Raw genomic sequence first — 19,458 nt, 5'->3', positions numbered from 1 at the left:
AAATCTACCTGTCTGTTACGCCTCTCACACACCTGGGGTGACAGGTGTGTGTACCACTGTACCCGGCTTATTGGTTAAAATGTGTGTATGCTGGGGAGGGGCACGGGTCTGACGTTTTGTACCAGTTTGCCTTTAACCACGACCCTCCTCATCTCTGCTTCCCCCGACAGCTGGGGTTACGGGCATGAGCCGTCACATTGGCCTTGAAAAACACAGTCTTTAGCAGAGTGGCTCCCTGCCACTTCTGGTGGCTGCCACTTTCTCAGAGGGCGTTTAGATCTCTGGCTTTCCAAGTTGGAGAGTAGTAACCCACTTCGAGGTCATGGCGGGGGTGGGGGGGTGGCACACACACCCGGGGATGTCTCCGTCCTCAGCAAACTGCCGGGCTCAGTGAGGAAAGGCTCGCACCACTGCTCCCCTGGGGTTGGGGTCTGTGGAACTTGGTCCCATTTCCTTGACTGTGGCTGTCAATGGGGCCTCATCTGTAAATCTGGGTTACTGTGAGAATTAAGCAATGCACCGTAGTGGCTCCAAAAACCAGCTGAACAGCTGAACAGCTTTGAAAAGACCCCGGGCTTCCTTCAGGGGATTTAGGGTGGGGTAAGGGTCTGGGAACTTATAATGTAGGGCGATTCTTCAGCTGATTCTGACTACAAAGAAAGGGGACAAGTTTAGGACTTGGGGTGTAGAATTCCGGGGTGCTCAGCAAACGGTGCGTGGAGCGTGGTAGAAGCTCTACAAACAGCCCAGCGCTCCCGTCCCCACCCCTGCTTCTCGCCTCTGCCTCCGTCGGAAGCCCCCAAGGCTCTGCGATGACCCGCACGGGCCAGAGGAGAAACACAGGACAAAACTCGCCCAGATTGCTGGTCGGTGGGTGATTTCCTTTCCTGAGGGCTTCAAACACCACCCCGCCCGCTGAACACAAAGCTTCCAGCTTCCATTTAAACTCCACCCCATCGACTGGGCTCACCCTGGGCCCCCATTGCTAAACCCTGCGCGCTACAGACACAAACAGGACTCTGGCACTGCCCCCCGGGCTCCCAAACACATAAGAAAGCGGCCAGAGGAAGCGGCTGACGCCAGAGGGAAACAGGGCAGAGAGGGCTCATTCCCTCCCAGGACAAATACCCCCCCCCCCCCCCCCCCCCCCCCGCCCAGGATGTCTCTGGACTGTTCACTGGAAGTCCCAGTAGGTGGCGGTAGAGAGTCGAGGCCCTCAGACGCCATTGTCCAGAAGGTTGGAGCATCAGAATGATGGGTTGTTTTCTTTCTTTCTTCTCCCCAGTAGTAGTTTGGGTTCCTTTTTGAGGATCCCTCTGGGATCCACATTTCCAGCACGAAGTTGTCTCTGCGGGGAACGAATTTTGCCAATGTGATTGTGATGTGCCGCCCAGCTTCTAGAACCATCGGTGTGATCCTGGCACTCTGCTAAACGGTCGCGTCTGCCACTTGAGCCACGGCTCCGGAGAGTCTCATGGACTCCCCTGCCCGGGCTGCCTTCAACCCTTGCTCCTCAGATCTCAGCCTCTCCAGTAGCTAGGATGACGACAGGCTAGGATGAGCCACCAGGGTCGCGTGGGTGACGTGGAATGGACCTGGAGGAAATCCGGGCAGCTGGCTGGCGGGAAACAAATCCTGTGCCGTGTGGACCGCATCATTTTCTCCAGAGTCAACCCCAACCCCCCCCCCGCCCCCTTCCAAGGCCTGGTTTGCTGGGGACAAGGGCACTGTGGGTTGGGTTGGGTTAGGCAACCCAGCAACTGTGTTCACATCCCGTCCTGGCTGAGTCCCCTGCCTGACTGCATGGCCTCTTGCTGGCTTTGGCCTGAGCCCAGCTGCCTGTGGCCATCTCATGCCTGCCAGTGTCACCCACCGGGGCGACCTCAGGGGACCCGATGCTTTTGCAGGAGGGACGGGACGTCCCCAGTCAGGGGCCCGCTCAGAGCTCTTTATTTACAACCTGTCCCCGGATCAGGGCTGGGCTGGTCCCCGCCGCCCACCTCTTCTTAGAAATGCAGGAGTGACACACAAGGACTGAACTCTCTCCCTGGAAAACAGCAAGCTCTTCACGCCTGGCTTGTTTTTGTGTGTGGGTCCCTTTGGCTCCAACTCAGGGCTCCGGGCGCTGCTCCTGAACGTCTGTGTTCAGGGCTAGCACTCTACCACACTTCCATTTCTGGCTTTTTGTGGTTCGTTAGAGACAGGATTCTCACAGAGTTTCCTGCCCTGGCTGGCTTCAAACCGTGATCCTTAGATCTCAGCCTCCTCAGTCACTAGAATGACAGGCGTGAGCCTCCAGCACCCAGCTCGAAGCTGGGGTTTTAGATAAGTCGAGGCTTTGAGCATCTTGAAACCTGGCGTATATAATCCGTGTGTGTCCGCCGCCACTTCGGGTGGGTGAGTCTTGTGCCTGGTAACTCAGTCTCTCCTCTAAGTTCCTACTCTCCCTGTTGGAAGTCCATAACATGTCCTCAGATACGATTGGACCCTCATTCCCCTGCACGATGTCATGTAACTTAAATCTCTGTTAAAACAAATCCATATGGACCTTTCCACGGAGCCCTTTCTTGAGGAAGGTGAATTCATTATATGCAGTTGAAAGGAGCGAAGATTGTTACAAGTTGATTCCAGCTCTACTGGGTACACGTTGATGAGGTTTTACTTAATGGGTCAGGGTGGTGTTCAGCACTTCCTAGAAAGTTCTATGGGTCTTCCACACCTATGACTGAACCCACATCGTGTTTTTAGGGGTGCAAAGTGTTTGGGGGTGTGATGGAGAAAAAGGGGGGCCTAGGGAAGAAACAGAAGGTAGGTCTTGCATCCTTCCTGCGGCAAGCTAAGTCTTCTTTTCCTCTTGTGTTATTTTTTTGTTTTATTAACGCACATGAGCTCTGAAGGGAAGGTTTCATTGCGGTATTCCCAGGCATGTACCTAGTGCAGTCGAGTCAATCCCCCGTCACGTTTCCTTGCCCCGCCCCCTTCCTAATCCAGTTTCAACCAGTTTGGTTGTTCTACTGTCAGACTCGCTGACAATCCCCAGGGAGCTTCGGGGGGGATTGTGAATCAGGGGTGATGGGAACGATTCCATCCACCGGCAGGAGCTGATGTTAGGTTCAGAAAGAGGGGGAAAGGCCAGGCGCTGGCTACTCCTAGCTACTCAGGAGGCTGAGCTCTGAGGATTGCGGTTCAAAGCCAGCCCAGGCAGCAAAGTCTGTGAGATTCTTTATTTCCAGTTAACGACCAGAAGACTAGAAGTGGTGCCGTGGCTCAAAGTGGTAGAGCACTAGCCTTGAGCAAAGGAGCTCGGGGCAGCTCCTAGGCCCTGAGTTCAAGCTCCATGACCAACAGAACAACAACAAGAAAAACCACCCCACAGTGGTTGGGGATTTAGGTTCGTGGAAAAGCACTCGTTTAGCAAGCGCAAGGCTCTGAGTTTGCTCCTCAGACGAGGATGGTTGCCAGGCTTGGTGGTGTATTCCCGTAATCCCAGCACTTGGGAAGGGAAGGCAGGAGGATTCCAAGTTTGAGGCTACACAGTGAGACCATATCTAAAAATAAAACCGAAAACAAAACAAAACAAAACCCCAAGCATGACTGTAATACCCATAATGCTCAGAGAACTGGGCGGACTGTATTGCAACACGCACCGCAGCGTCTGCTGATGAGCACCTGTCCTGGTGGTCACAGGGTGAGGTGACTGTGGGTCCGGCCCACAGGCGGTACCAGTGACCTCGACTGGCCGCCCACGGGTGACTCTGAGACAATCACCCGCCGTTCAGGAATCAACTCAGAGCTGGGCACTGCTGGCTCACGACTGTAATTGTAGCTACTCGGAAGGCCGAGGCCTAGAGGCTCGAGGCTCAGAGCCAGCCCGGGCAGCAGCATCCGCGAGACTCCATCTCCAATTGGGCAGCACAAAGCTGGCCCGAAGGTGTGACTCAAGCGGCGTGACCCAGGCTGGGAGCAAGAGGAGCAAGGGTCTCGGTCGGCACTCAGTACTACAAAGGCTGTCCCATCTGCCTGCCGCTTGGGTCTCGAATCTTCCTTGCCGTGCCCCTCCTGTGACTCGCTCGGGGTGTTTTCCTCCTTCCCCTCCCCGTCTTAGTCTAGGAGTTCATTTTTCTTTTGTTACTGTGAAGGTGATGTACAGAGGGGTTAGTTACCTAAGTCAGGTAAAGGCTACGTTTCTTTTTGGACCATGTCACCCCTTCCTCTTGGGAGTTTTCACTGTCCCAAACTCCAAACCTTCAACATGTCAGGTTCAGCTACGTGCCCAAGAGATACGGAGAAGGGCAGAGGAAGACTTGGGAGCAGGCACGGGGGTGGCGCCAAGGGAATACTTCCATTCGTCGTCCACTTTTGTTCGGTGAGGGAAGTGGGGTACAGACAGCTTTACAGATCCAAAAAACAACCCGGAGGCAATGGGAGAGGGGGTTGTGCCGTCCTCTCCCTTCTCTCTCTATTCTGGGCCTTGAGATTGTCCAGAGCACCTGGCCCAGGTGGTGTGTACACAAAGATCAGCGTGGGCGTGAGCGATTACCTCATCCTGTTACTGTACAGGTATTCACAGTGGCCACGGCGATGGACTAGGAAACTGGGAGGTTCGTTGAGTATATGGGTTCATTTCTGGACTGGAACTGGGGCTTGACAGACCCTCCTACTTGCTTGGCTGGCAGTCTTCTGACTTGAGCCATGCCTCCAGCTCAGCTTTTTGCTGGTTGTTTTGGAGATGGACTTTTTTTGTGTGTCCACAGGAGGCTTTACATCTTTGAACCACCATCCCCTGCATCTCAGGCCCCCGAGGCGTCATCAGGATGTGAGCTATGAGCCACGGGGCTTGTCTCGCTTCATCTTCACGACGTATCACCAAGCCCACTTCCCCGTGCATGAGGAATCCGAAGCCCGGAAAAGTGGAATGGCTCGGTCAAGGTCACGCGGAGAAGGTGTGAACGGCCTAGGATTTGAGCTCAAGCTGGCCAGAGTCTGGAACCTGTGTTTCAGATGACACTACTTGTCGTCCTATTTGGGCTGGTGTGTGCCTTTCAGTCAGTGGGCTTTGCACAATGCCTGGGCTCAGCCTCTTCCTGAACTGCTCAGTGTCACCCTCCGATAGTTGGTAATCGTGCGTGTCTCTTCTTGTCCAGGCCCGTGGTTCCCCATGCCAAGTGTTCTATGGGTCAGGGGTTAGCGACCCGGTCCCATGGTGCCCGATGCCAAGTGTTCTATGGGTCGGGGGTTAGCCGTCATTGGGCCTGGCACAGCTTGCCAACTGGGAGTGATTGTCATGAGGGAGGACGTTTGTGAAGCCCCAGAAACTGGAGGCCCGGGTGGGCGCCCCGGGGACCCAGGGCACCGTGGATCCCGGGAGGGAAGGGCGGGGCAGGGTCGGCGGCCGTGGGCCTGGGGAGGGTGAAGGTTCTCCGCAGACACCTGGTCCCGGGTGGGGAGGGGAGGGGGGAGGGCGGTGGCCCCGACGGGACGGATCCCCGGACAGGAGGTGGTTAGGCCTGGGCTCTGGATTGGTTGAGTTGCGTGTGCCAGGCCTCTCCAGGCTCGGCAAGGCCCTGGGGACCCAAGGAAGCCACCAGAGTGCAGAAAATCAGAAGACGTGGGGAAGAGATTAAGTAACCGGGACGCTTGAGAAACACAAACCTTGACTTCCTTGGCCTGGCTTAGTGAGGGAGGAGCGCGCATGCCCGGAAAGGAGCTCACGCGGTGCACGCGCACGCCCCCGCCTCCTGCGTGGGGCGGGCTCGGGGCCACCGTCGCCGGCCGGGCTTTGGAGAGCCGCGGGAGCCCTGTGGTCTAAGCTTGGCCCGATTCCCTGTCACCGCCTCGCGGGGGACCACGGTCCCCAGAAGGCGTGAGGCGATTGGCCGAGGAGGCCACTGTGCTGGGGCGTCTTGTGACCTGGCTTCCGGAGAGAGAGAGGAGATGGTGTCTCTCCTCGTCCTGTGTGAATTCCCAGGCCATCTTTAACGCGCACACACACACGTGCACACGCGTGCACACGCACTCACATAGAGCTCGGACAGCCTGTGGGGGCCCAGACCCTTCCCTTCTCAGCACCCTCTGGGGGTTCAGCTGGGCCAGGGCCAGTGGCACCCTGCAGCCCCCCCCCCCAGGGCTGGCTGAGGGGCACCCCACCTGAGCACCCCCATGCTGCTTGTCCAGGGGCTCATTCTCAAGCCAGCCTGAGGAGGCCGGCTCTCCTCTGCATGTGTCCACCTTGTCCCTGTGCTTTACCTATCTGTCCATTATCTGTTACCTGTATCTACCCGTGTCTATTTTCTATGGCTATCCATTATCTATCCTTGATTTATCTGCTTACCTTATCCATCTGACCACCTGCCTATCTATTGATCTTCTACTTACAGCTACCGAACAAGTGTTATCTGCTGTCTGTGTAGGTCACTTCTGTCTTATCCCGTATGAATCTATTATGTGTTATCTATCATCTGTCTTATTGTCTATGTCATCTGTCCACTTATCTATATCCCCAGATAAGAGTTCCAAACGCAACCAGATTTCTCGCTCAGTCAAACAAAGCTATCGTGGAAGGCTTGGCTCTCGAAGAAAAAAATTTGGTTCTCATAATTCTGGAGGCTGGAAGTCCGCGCTAGGGGCCAGCATGGCTGGGTTCTGGTGGGGGTTCTCTGGGGGATACAGACAGCGAACCCTAGTGCAGTGGCGAGAGAAGTCCCTCTCTTTCTTATCTCTTCCTGAAGGACACTGTTCCTTCTTCTTCCGAGATCAAACTTGAACCCGGTACCTGACCCTTTGCTTATTGGCTGGTGCTCTACCAACTGAGCCATGCCTCCAGCCCCCCCAGGTCACTAATCACGTCCACAAGGCCCAGTCTCCACATCCCCTTGGTCCCGTCAGAGGCCAGGGCTTGCACACTCCAGCCTGGAGGAGGGCAGAACACTCAGCTCTTCTTCAGTGACTAAAGAGGAAGAGAGAAGTTGAGGCCACGGTGAGGTGAGCAAAGCCGTGTACGTCAGAGGGTCCTGCTCACAAGGAGGACAGAAACGTGGCCAGGCACCAGAGCCGAGGGAGGAGACCCCAGCAAGGACGAAACTCAAGGCTCAAGGACGGGATGGCTGCTGGTAGAGCCCCACCTGGTGCCCCGCCTCTTCCGGGTCTCCTCCTAGCAGTGTCTCTGTCTCCCTCCTCACCCCGACTCTGTGTGAGACAGCTCTGGTACCATTGTCTTCTCCTTTACAGGCGAGAAGGTGGAGGCTTGCGGTCCCTTGCTTGTCCACACAGTTCAAGAGGTCTAGGAGTCAAAGCCATGTTCATTTCTGGGTCTTGCTACACCACACTGCTTGGTGTCCAGAGCCTAATGGCTGAGCTTTAGGGTGTGTGTGTGTGTGTGTGTGTGTGTGTGTGTGTATTTCACAAGGCAGCCAGTCATTTGGGGGTAGAATGAGATTTTCCTCTCCTTAGCTTTGAAAGCAATTCTCATAGAAACACACGGTTTCCCACCCTCGGTGTCCTTGTGTCCTGATCTTGGACGCCAAACCAAGTTTGGTGGTGGGCTGTGGGGGACGCGGGCATCCTTCCCTAGCAGTGGAAGAATGTATTTGGCCTTGGGTTGAAAAGCCCTTTTGAATGAGGACCAACTCCACCCACGGGGAGCTGGAACACTGGCAGCTTTCCTGGCCGACCTCGTGAGTGGGAAATCCAGCCAACCGTTGTGGACGGCCCACTCTGCGCGCAAAAGCGTGGGGGGCCTGTGAGTGGATGCTCAAGACCGTGGGGGTGGGGTGGGGGGCGGGGGGCGTGGCTCCTCAGAAGCCCCCCCCCCCCCCCCCGGGGAAGCATTGGCAAACGCGTTGCTCCCTCGAAACGAAGCCTTCGTTGGCTGCCGCGTCGAGCAGTAGTTCCATAGAGGAACCCGTGGCGTCCTCCCGCGGTCCCCGCACGAATCCGGGTTTGGGTGGGATGCCATCTCATTTCCATCTTCAGGCTCAGCTCTAGAGGAAGATCAGGACAGGTGTGGTTTCAGGAGAGCCACCCCCCTCCCCATTCTTCCCCAAAGTTACCTGCCTTGTTTTTCTAACTTGGTTAATGATGCCATTAACCAACTAGTCATCCAGGCCAGGTGATACTTGCTGGGGTCTTTCAGAGCTCTCCTTCCTCCTGCCCAAATGACCTTCAAATGACCTTCAAGCTGGCCTCCCTGCCTCCAGAGCATCCTCTACTCAAGGGTCAGCATGGACCATAGGAGGCACATTTGGTCATCTTCCCAGGGCCCTGTGGTTCTCTGTCGTATGGGGGTGCCCACCTGGCTCGCTCTGTGATTCCCCAGATTTTCTCTAGCCTAGAAACGGGGGGCCTCCTGGTCCTTTCATGACTTGTCTATCTTCTTAGTGGGTTCCCCAAAAGATCTTGCTTGAAGAGGGCGTTCTTCAAGCTATGAAGGGCCTAGAGCAAACCCGGGCTAAGCTCTCTGGAAGCTTCCGGTCCCCCAGCCGCTCCGAGAGTTTGCACAAGCTGCAGCTTTCCACGGTCCTTACTGTGGCTCCCGTGGTCCTTACAGTGGCATCTGCCGCCACTGCCTCCTTTCTCTGAGCAGATCCGTGCCCCGTGGGGCGCGGCCCTGCCCCGTGTCCGCTCCCCTTCTCGCCCGGGGTTCCCCCTCTCTCTGGACATTGCTTGGTTCCAGTGCCGGCCACACGACCTCCTCCGAACATCTGTGCGTCTCTAGCGGGGAGTGACTCACGGGGGAGTCCTGTCACTCGTCTCTGTTCCCTGTATTTAGCGAGGGCTTCCAGAGCCACTCAGTATAAAACAATGCAAAACACCACCATGAAGCATAAGTCCATCAACCAGCCTGGGCTGGAGAAACCAGATGGGTCAGCAGGTCGCATGAGGTAGCAAGTTGGCGGCTGAGGTGCGGCCAGGTTTGTTTATCTCCGTGGCGTTGGTGGGACACAAAGCCTAGAGGTCTGACGATCGTTCATGTGCAAGGTAAGGCTCAGGACAGCCAGCAAGGGCCCTGAGGGAGGGGTGGCAGCTGTGGGCAGTGTTAAGTGGGTCCCAGGAAGGAATGGCCCAGATGGTCCCCGTGAGGTCCGGACAGCTGGCCGCGAGCCAGGCTTCGCCCTCCATCTCACGTGGATGCAGCAGGTGCCCCGACCACACTCGCCGGTGAGGTGGGGGCGGGTTACCTGCACCCTCTTTTTACGGATGCCAGAGCGGGCTCAGGGCAGGCAGCCCTTGTGTGGGGGGTCCCCTGGTCCTTCCCCCGTGTGGCTGGCCTCCCGCGGCCTCTCCAGGGGCCCAGGGGGAGGAGGAAGATGGAGGAAACAGCACGGCTGTGACCTCGTTCTGCGTCCTGGGCGGCTCGGGGCCCCTCACCGGGGCAGCTGCGGAGGGAAGCCCCCCAATGCCTTTCCCTCCAGTCCAGTTCCCACGCAGCCAGTGGGCGCGTGAGGATGTGAGTTCACAGTGCACGCACAAGACCCGCAGCCGCCACAAGCGATGCGGGAGGCATCCGGGCGGCGGCAGCCGGGGGAGGAGCCGCTTTCGTGCGCGTTTGCTGACGAGCTCCTGACATTTCTGTCTTGCAGATTCCGATCATGAGAGACCCCGGGTGGATTCGGAACGTATGGCCTTCGAACATCAACGTGAGTTGCGCCTCCTCTCCAACGCTCTCGCCGCCCCATCGGACTTGACCTCCCCGTGGTGTCCTGTGAGGGGGTCAGGTTGCTCCCGGAGCAGCAGGGGCTTCCGGGACCCCTTGTGTGGCTCAAGGCTCTTCTGCTCTCCCCCATCCCGTGGTCCCGCCCCTCCCAGGCGCGAGTGGGACTTTCCTCACCTTTCCCTCCCGTGAAGGAGGAAGCGTGGAAGCGTTCCGGGGCTCCCTCAAGCCTGGGGGGAAAGGTCTGCAGTGGCCCCAGGCCCTTTGGCCCTTCTCCAGGTCCCGCCTCCTCTCGGGGGTCCTTGTAGCCCGGCTTTGGCCCAGCCCTTCCCCTTCACCCCTGGGGTTCAGTTCCAGGCTTCAGACGCCTTGGTGAGGTGAATGGAGAAGGCTGCCCCGAAAGGCCAGGCCTTGGGGACTTGGGGGGCAGCCCAAGTTCTATTTCCCAGGGAAACTTCCCGTAGGCAGTTAGTGGCAGTTGAGCCAGGAGTAAAGCGCCCCCCGCTGCGAGGCAAGGGGCAGGAAGTCCTGGTAAGTGCCCCCCTCCCACAGGTGGCCCGAGGCCGCGTCGGGGGGCTGCGTCCCCGTTCTGAACACTGCCAGGTTCCTCGGCCCCTCGGCCCGTGTGCAGGAGGGGCAGGCGAGGAGCGGCGGTCCCGGGGCCTCGGCGGCCTGGTCCTTCCCCGAGCGCAGCTGCTGCAGGACGGGCAGCACTGGGCAGGGGTCCTGCTTCAGGAGCCAGAGAGATGGCAGAGCATCTCCGCCGTGCCTGGTAGGGGGTGCAGTGCCAACTCCGGGTCCCCGTTCCGTGCGTGCAATGCTGAGCGAGTTCTGTGTGTCGTGTGCATCCATCTGGTCCTCGTAGGCAGGAAGGGAAGGTGCTGGCGGCTCACGCCTGGGATCCTCGCTACTCAGGAAGCGGAGCTCCGAGAATCGTAGCTCAATGCTGGCCTGGGTCGTGACGCCTATAGACGGATTACCGCCTGTTAACCACACCACACAGTCTAAAGTAGAGCTGTGGCTCACATGGAAGAGTTCCAGCCTTGAGTGAATAAACTCCTGGACAGTGCCCAGGCCCTGAGTTCAAGCCCCAGTATAGACACACACACACACACACACACACACACACACACACACACACACACACACAGCAGGAAGTCCTTGCTATTTATCCCGAGCCACATAGGAGATAAGGTCCGTATCTCGGCTGGCTCAGAAGGGAGCAAGGGAAGGCAGAAGCAATGGTGGAGAGGCTTCTGTGTAGCAATGGGGTAGATCTGTGAGCTGAGGCTAGGGTGAGAGGAGGGACTGGCAGAAAATGCAACTAGAGACGAAGAGGAGGAAGAGGAGGAGGAAAAGAAGAAAGTGGAGAAAGAGGAGGAAGGGGGAAGAGGAAGAGGAGGAGAAGGAGAAGGGAGAAGTAAAAAAGGAGAGGAGAAGGAAGGAAGGACGAGAAGATGAAGGAAGGAATACAGAGGAAGAGGAAAACCAGGAGAAAAGGGGTAGAGCAGGAGGAAGGGAAGAGGAGGAAAAAGAGGAGGAGAAAAGCCAGGGGCCGTGGCTCACACCTGTAATCCTACCTGCTCAGCAGGCTGAGATGCGAGCGTGTGGCTTGAAGCTAGCCTTTTAGGAAAGGCCTTGAGACTCTGATCTCCATGGCCGACAAAAGAAGAGGAGGAGGAGCAAGGAGGAAGAAGAGCAGGAAGAGGCGGCTGCGGGTGGCGGGGCAGGTTGTCAGCTCGATCATTACAGTGCCCGTTGTCCCTCCACTGTACCCCCCCCCCCCCAAGGCTTAGTGCCAAGAAAGCTAGAAGGGGAGCCTGGGCTGTGTAGCACACGCCTGTGAATCCTGGCCCTTGGGAGGTAGAGGCAGGCGGCTCCGGAGTTCCCGGCCAGCCCTGGATTACACAGCAAGAGCCTCCTGTCCAAAAGCAAAAAAGGAAGGGGAAGTGCAACTGGAACCGGAAGTCCCCTCTGGCTTCCTCTCCCCACCCCCCACCCCCCACCCCGTCCTTCTTTCTCCTTGCCGGGCATCGGGGACCGCAGGGAGCTCTGGGCGGTGGCTGGTTTCACTTGCCAGCGAGGGAGGGGGACGGGCTGTGTGGGGCTCAGGTCCTTGGCACTGGACTGTGTGTTCCTTATGGTTGCTTTGTTGTTATTGTTGTCCTGATGTGTCTTTCACAAAGGACTCGGCTGTTTGAGTTTGCTGGCGTTTATTTATTTTTGTAAGGCGAGAAGATTTTTACCCAAGTGGTTCACGTTGTCTGGTTCTCTGGTTGGTCCAGATCCTCGGTGCTCGGTGGAGCCGCGAGAGCTCAGTTCAGAAGCCTTTCTCTCCTGCTTCCCCTGGGCTGTGCTCAGAGATCTTCCCTATACCCACCGTTGCCGGACCGTTTTGTTTGTGTGTTTTCCTTAATTTACTCTAAAAATAAGTAGGAGATTGTTGCCCGTGGCTCATGCCTGTCACCCTAGCTACTTGGGAGGCTGAGACCAGGAGGATCAAGGTCTGAGGCTAGTCTGCATGGAGGAGAAGCTGGATGCTACGGTGCACATTTGTTATCTCAGCGATGACAGGAAATGTAAACGTAGGGGGATTGAGGCTCAGGTATTGCACCCAGGTAGGAATCCAGACCCCCACCCTAAAATAATGAGTGAAAACCGGGAGGTGTGACTTGGCTGTTTTGTGCTAGCTTGGTACGCATGAGGCCCTGAGTTCAAATCTCAGTACCACCAAAGGGGGGGGGAAGAACAGTAAAATCTAGGATTTACATCCAGAGAACCTTGTAGGAAGAGACAGGAGATATAGGTTCAAATCCTTTCATTAGCTTTGCATCTGCTAGCTGGGTTGGGTGTTGAAGTTGGGGTTGGTAGTTCATCTTCACAGCATTGTGAACACCTTGTCCCATGGCCTTCTAACAGCTGATGTCCTCTACGTACCACCTGGGATTTTTGGTCACCTTCGTAGGTGACCTCGATTAAGTTTTCCTTTGTGGAAGCCTTTGGATCTGCGGTTAAGCTTCCCGAGCATGTCTGTCCCCAAGGGTTGTTCTTCATGATCTGCTCAGAACGTCTCCTCCAGGGGACTGACCATCCACTTCTCATCTAGTGGGTCAGAGCAGAATGGAGAACAGAAAAGGTTGCTGGTGGAGACTCTACCATTATTGATCTCTATCATTCATCGCCTACGCCCCGCTGCTTGTCTGATTTGGTTGATTTCCTCCAATGTCAACTTCTAGCATTAAATGTTTTACTTCTCAGTATTTCAGTCATCATTGTTCCCTAATGAGTCCTCCTTCGTAGCCTTATTATTATTATTATTTTGTTCTAGTCTTGGGGCTTGAACTCAGGGCCTGAGTGCTGCCCCTAGGCCTTTGTGTTCAAGGCTAGCGCCCTACCACTTGAGCCACAGCTCTGCTCCGGGCTTTCCGGGTAGTTTATTGGAGATGAGAGTCTCACGGGCTTTCCTGCCGGGGCTGGCTTGGAACCACGCTCCTCAGACCTCAGCCTCCTGAATGGCGAGGGTTTACAGGCATGAGCCCCTGGCACCCAGCCTGTTTTGCTGTTATGCATGAACCATTCCCTGAAATCTCTCTGAGATTCTAGTTTGGGGATTTCTTTCTATCCCCCCCCCCCCCCCGTTTTTCTTGTTTGTTTTGTTCCCGGAACCATGTCTGTCCTGTTATCTTATTTTCCCTTTCCCAGTTGCAGGATTTCCTCACGTGTCCGACTCCCCGTGGCTGGGTTTCTTTAGCATGGATGGGTGGGAGGGTTGCCGAGGGCTCCGCCTGCAGAGAACAGTCTGGAATGCGAGGTCTGGTGTGGCTGCTCTCTAGGGACGCTAGAGCTCCCAAGCCAGCGCCTCTGGAGGTTGTGCTGGGCAGGGGTCTGTCCCTCGCCTGTGGCCCTCTATGCGGAAAATTCTGGGGTGCCGGTGGCTTTTCCACATCATTACCTTAGTCAGATTCTCCCTCCATTTTTTACCTTTCAATGGGGTATCTGATTCCACCCTCCCAGTTCTCTCCATTGTGGTGGGGTTTTTAAATCCAGAGGTGTCCTTGAAATGTGAACATAGATTGAAGGAACAATCAGTTCCCATTCGTGCCCCCCACCCTGCCATGGTCGGCTGGTGTGTGTGTGTGTGTGTGTGTGTGTGTGTGTGCGCGCGCGGCAGTCATGTGCTCCTCTTTAGAATGGCGCTGTGTGCCTCTTACAAAAAAATTGCTTCATTTCTGTGTAAGCCTGAATCCTCGTGTCATGACTGTTGACAGACGCCAGCACTGTCAGGTCCAACAATCAGGCATTTAATTAGAATCTGGGTCTCTATCCAGATCAGTCATTTTTCTGTCCAGTGACTTCCTAGGTTCTGTAGAGATGCCTGGGACATTTGTTCATGGGTGCACAGCGACCCCGCACTAAGGTTTCTTGTCTCCCTGGTATCAATCCCTTCTCTTGCCCCAGAGATGCTGGGAAACATCTAGATCTTCAGTGTCTCCAAGGCAAGAATCTCATGGACGCACCCGCCTGGGTGAGCTTCGAGCCTGGATTCTTAGATCTCAGCCACCTGAGCAGCTGGGATGACAGGTGTGAGCCACTTGTGCCAGGCTTGTTCATTTGCTCTTATTATCTGAGTATATATGTATATATATATTTTTTACTATACTCGCAGTATACTACATCGGGATCTTTATGGTAACGGTGCGTATGAATGGCACATTTTACTTGGAGTAGAGAAGTCCAGCAGTGAGGGTAGCGAGCTTTTGTGCTCTCTCCAGTCACTTTTGAGGATGCAAAGCATGATTTCAGAAGCAGATGAAGATTTCTCAATCATCCAATTTGGGTATTGAGGCTGGGGGTGTAGAAGAGGCTGGTGCGTGGTAAGAATCATTTGGAAATACATTAGACACATTCACAGGAGGACCGAGTGTGCTAGATTTGCACATGACTTAACTAACAAGGCCCCCATGCATAACAGGTCAACACAGCGATGTTCACGCGCCCAGCTCTGGCTGGAAGCGCCTGCCTGCACGTGCTCTGCAGGCTCTGCAAGCTCTACGGATCTTCCGTCTAGTCAAAGCACTATGAGCCAGACACAAAAGAAAACGGCTCCCCAGATGAATTCCCAACCGGGCTTTCCTGTCAGGCGATCGGAGAAGGCACAGCAGGTCTGGCAGGCCTGGAAAACAAAGACAGATCGGACTCCTCGGTCTTCCTGAAGGATGAGAGGACACTAGGGCCAGCCATTTGTTACGGGCCCAGCTCATCACCCCAAAGGGTACTGCTAACGAGAAGCAAACTCGGGGTGGTCCTAGACACCCTCCTGAAGACACACAGGCGCCTGCGATAAGGCCTTGATCCTCACGGGAAGGCCCGGGATCCCAGAGCAGCTCCGAGCACGCTTCTGGGGCCGTGGAGCAGTACGCGGTCCCTATTTTAAACGAGTCCACGAATTCCCTTTTCACAACTGTTTAAAGACTTTTGGTTTGAGTTGACGGGACAATAATCCAGTCATTGAGCCCTATAATTCACTCTGCTCTAGGCATTTCTTTTTCTTCTTTTCTTTTTGTGGTACTAGGGGTTTGAACTCAGGACCTCACTCTTGCAAGTCAGGTGCTCTACTGCTGAACCAGCCTTCAGCCCTCTTTTGCGCTGGTGATTTTTTTTTAATTAAATTTTATTGATGAGGGGTTGTGCAAAGGGGGTTACAGTTACATAATAAGGCAGCGAATACATTTCTTGTGATATCTTACACCCTCGTTTTCCTTTCCCTTCCCTAGATCAGGTAGGCATCTAGACAATATCCAGTGTGCCACAATCATGCACAGTAACCACGTAGGGCACGCCACGTGCACTGGTGGTTCTGAGATGGGGTTTTGCTTCCTGGCTGGGCGGGCCACTGGAGGTCCACCCACTATTGTTAGGCTTCCCAGTGTGGCTGGGATGATGGGCAGGCGCCACCACACCCAGCATCCTTTGTTGAGATGTAATTACACGGACTTGTCTGCCTGGCCAGTCTGGCACTGCAGCCCTGCCCATCTCCCTCTTCTGTGTGACTTAGGGTGACAGCCATAGACCACCATGCCCAGCTAAGGATTGAGAGGGAGTCTGGTGAACCTTTGTTTGGCCTTTGCCGGCCTTGAATCCCAATCCTCTTATTCTCAGCCTCCCAAGTAGCTAGGATTACGGGCCTGAGCCACTGGCACCTAGTTGCTTTAGGCATTTCTTTCTTTTTTTTTTTTTCTGCCAGTCCTGGGCCTTGGACTCAGGGCCTGAGCACTGTCCCTGGCTTCTTTTTGCTCAAGGCTAGCACTCTGCCACTTGAGTCACAGCACCACTTCTGGCCATTTTCTGTATATGTGGTGCTGGGGAATCGAACCCAGGGCTTCATGTATGCAAGGCAAACACTCTTGCCACTAGGCCATATCCCGAACCCCTGCTCTAGGCATTTCTACGAGTCCACATGCAGCGCCAGTCTCTGGGAACTGGTCCCTTTGTTAGTCACAACGTCCAGAATAGGAATCTCCATATGAGACTCAGTAGACATGGCCACATTCCCATGCTTCACAAAGAGTGGACAGTTATCTCCTCACTCAACACTTTGGGTTCGGCTTCCGGAGGAAGACTGCTCCCCAGCAAGGCGCTTGTAACCCAGCGGCTTCTCATGTCACGGAGGATTCGGTCCCACCGTGCCCCCAGCTCGCTCTCCACCATTGGAGCCAGCCAGCCCACTGCTAGGCCCTTAAACACGTGTGCAGTCCTCCGTCCACCCCTTGCCCTCCCCTGCGCAGCTGCAAACGCTGATGTCACAACCTCAGCGAGGACATCACAATCCTGCCACCTCCCCCCGCCCCCCAGGGAGCTTCCTGTGGATGCCCCCGCCCCCCAGTGGGCACTGGAATAGGGAAGAGGAGAAGGGGGGGGGTGATGGGAGGGGAGGGAGGGCCGAGGGGCAAGACTGGGAGAGCCAGTCATGCCAGACCGGGTCATAGCTACAGAGGGGTGGCCTAGCTCGCTAAGACCGAGAGAACCAGAAGGAAGACGGCAGCCAGAGGCCAGCGCGCCCACCAGCAGAGACCGTCGTGTGAAATCCATGGGAGCAGAATGGGGTCCTCACCGCTCGGCCTTCAAATGTGAGAGACGGACTTTCTTCTGGCAGCCCAGGTGCACGGCATCAGGGAGGGTGGAGGAGAGCCAGGCCGCCAAAGCCCTCCAGGGCCAAATGCCAAGCCCGCTCCTGACTTGGTTGCCGCCCTGTCAGGGGAGAGGAGGTGCCCCCGCTTGCACCTGCTCGAGGAATTCCTTGAAGGTGGATAAAGTAGGGCCCCCAGTCGCAGGATTCGGATGTGTCCATCTCGTTTTCACAAATTATACGTACAGCCAGGGAGCGCGGGGCAGGCAGAGGAGTGGCCGCTCGGAGACGGGGACCAGCCCCCGTGACACCCAGTGTATTTTCAGGGAGTTCTACAAGTTGGAGCCTAGCAGGAGTCTCCAGGGATACATTCCTCTTAGAAGGACGGCAGGCAGTAGGGACAGGAGCTTGGATTGCCAAACCAGGATCCAGGAAGAGCAAACCACAGCTTTGAAGCAGGTGAAGTCTGGGCGGGGTGGGGGGGGTGGGGGGTGGGGGGGTGGGGGGGTCTCTTCCCTCGGGTTCCTCCCTCTCATGGCTCCACCCCTGCGTGGCTCAGCCCCAGGTGTGGCTCCTCCCCTCCTCCAGCTTTCTCGCCTTTCTTTCCCTTTGTAATTCCACAGAGCTGAGTCACCTGTAAGCCCCAAAGCCACCTCTGGTGTGTGTGTGGGGGGGGGGGGGCGGTCCCCAGCCCCAGCGGTTCTATTCCGGGGTTCCTCTGGGGCTTCTAAGTGGGCTTTCTGCCAGCTCTGATTTCTGGGTCGGGGACAGGGTGGCTGTCCGTCCGCCACAGGACACGCGATGATGCGGTGCGCCGGCGTCTTCCCGCACTGCTTGCCCTTCTTTGATGGCTGGATGTGGAAAGGAAGGAAGGATCTGCCCTCAATCCAGGAAGGGTTTCTGGCCCTTGCTTCCATGGTGGGGGCTGGGGGGGGGGTGAGGACACTGCGCAGAGAAGCCAGCGGCCGCCCGGCTCGCAGGAAACTCAGCGTACCCACGGTGCCGTCCCGGGCCTGCACCACGGAAGTTCCCACGGCCCCAGTGCTGGAGGGCCTGGCAGGCCACCTGCAGCCCCCGGCCCGCGCTCTTCCAGGGGTCCCGGGGCAGGGGCATCACTCCTTTCCAGTCTGGACCAGCCCCATCCGCCCTGTCCTGAGGCCCCTCGCCCAGCGCCTCTGCCAGCGTGTGTCCGGGGGCCGCTAAAGCAAATGTGTTCAGGTTGGGGCGGCTGACGCCGCTCTCCTCACTTTTCTGACTAACGCGTTCTCCCTTTGCTGGGACCCGTGCCTTGGGTGTCCTCTTGTGTGCGACAGTCTGGCTCTCTCCTTGTCTTTTCTGATCGTGGCACTTTTGAAGAGTAGGGGCCAGGAGGTAGTTCTCTTTGGGTTTTCCAGGCGTTCTTATCATCACACGGAGGTCGTTACCGGGAGGAAAGCCCCGAGGACAGTCTGTCCTCAGCTCCAGGCGCAGTGATGCGAGCCTGCCCAGAATGTTCACCTGGATCACGTGGTTCAGTGGGGCTGTCTTGCAGGAAACCCACTCGGATGTCCCTTTGTGATTTCTCAACATTTGGTTTTTTTTTTTTTTGGCCAGTCCCGGGGCTTGAACTCAGGGCCTGAGCACTGTCCCTGGCTTCCTTTTGCTCAAGGCTAGCACTCTGCCACTTGAGCCACAGCGCCACTTCTGGCCATTTTCTGTATATGTGGTGCTGGGGAATCGAACCCAGGACCTCATGTATAGGAGGCAAGCACTCTTGCCACTAGGCCATATCCCCAGCCCCAACATTTGGAAGATAGGTATTTAGACGGCGTAGACGCCCTGGTTCTCTGGTTAGCTTTGCCCTCTCACCGTTGCTTTGGCGGGGTGAACAGCGTTCTGTTGGCTGTTCTGTTTTCTTTCCCCCAGTCTTGCCTCCTTGATTGGAATTCCTCTTTAAGGAAGCGCTGTGTCTTCATTGTTTATTTCTCTAGATAGTTATTGTTACTGTTTTGGTGCCGGTCCTGGGGCTTGAACTCAGGGACTGGATGGTGTCCGTGAGCTTTTGTGCTCAAAGCTAGCGCTCTACCACTTGCGCCACAGCTCCACTTCCGGCTTTTTGGTGGTTGGTTGTGGGTGAGTGTCTCAAGGACTCTCCTGCCCTGGCTGGGCTTTGAACTGCGATCCTCAGATCTCAGCCTCCTAAGTAGCTGGAATGACAGGCGCGAGCCACTGGCAGCTGTCTTTTCTCTAGTTATTTTTGAAATGTAAGTATTGGCTCATGGATTTTTCAAATACTTAGGTGGTAGGTCTAATGGTATGGCTACTTATTGTGTAGAACAGCTATGAACTTTGGCCATTAGGAAGTCTTTCAAGGTTGTGCTCTTTGAACATTCTTTTTATTTTCTTTTTCCTTTCCGTTTCTTTCTCCCCTTTTTTCTTTTGTTCCTTTGTTCTATAGGTGTAAATTATCCGAGAGGCCACATGTCGAAGGATGGAATCTTGGGGTTTTTTTTTTTTTTTTTTTTTTTGGCCAGTCCTGGGCCTTGGACTCAGGGCCTGAGCACTGTCCCTGGCTTCTTCCCGCTCAAGGCTAGCACTCCGCCACTTGAGCCACAGCGCCGCTTCTGGCCGTTTTCTGTATATGTGGTGCTGGGGAATCGAACCTAGGGCCTCGTGTATCCGAGGCAGGCACTCTTGCCACTAG

General features: G+C 55.9%; 1 protein-coding gene across 1 annotated transcript in view; it reads left to right on the top strand.

Moving 5' to 3' along the window:
- Lpin1 (lipin 1) overlaps positions 1 to 19,458 on the top strand; it is an 85,775-nt gene that overhangs the window by 10,340 nt on the left and 55,977 nt on the right. The window contains exon 2 of the mRNA XM_048353404.1: positions 9,579 to 9,635. Within this exon, the coding sequence (XP_048209361.1) occupies positions 9,588 to 9,635 (48 nt within the window). The 5' untranslated portion in view covers positions 9,579 to 9,587. The remainder of the gene's footprint in view (positions 1 to 9,578; positions 9,636 to 19,458) is intronic.

The sequence above is a fragment of the Perognathus longimembris genome, chromosome 8 (assembly GCF_023159225.1).
Source record: "Perognathus longimembris pacificus isolate PPM17 chromosome 8, ASM2315922v1, whole genome shotgun sequence".
NCBI classification, from domain to species: domain Eukaryota; kingdom Metazoa; phylum Chordata; class Mammalia; order Rodentia; family Heteromyidae; genus Perognathus; species Perognathus longimembris.
Note: the sequence above shows the minus strand (reverse complement) of the source record. Positions and strands in the feature narration are given on the sequence as shown.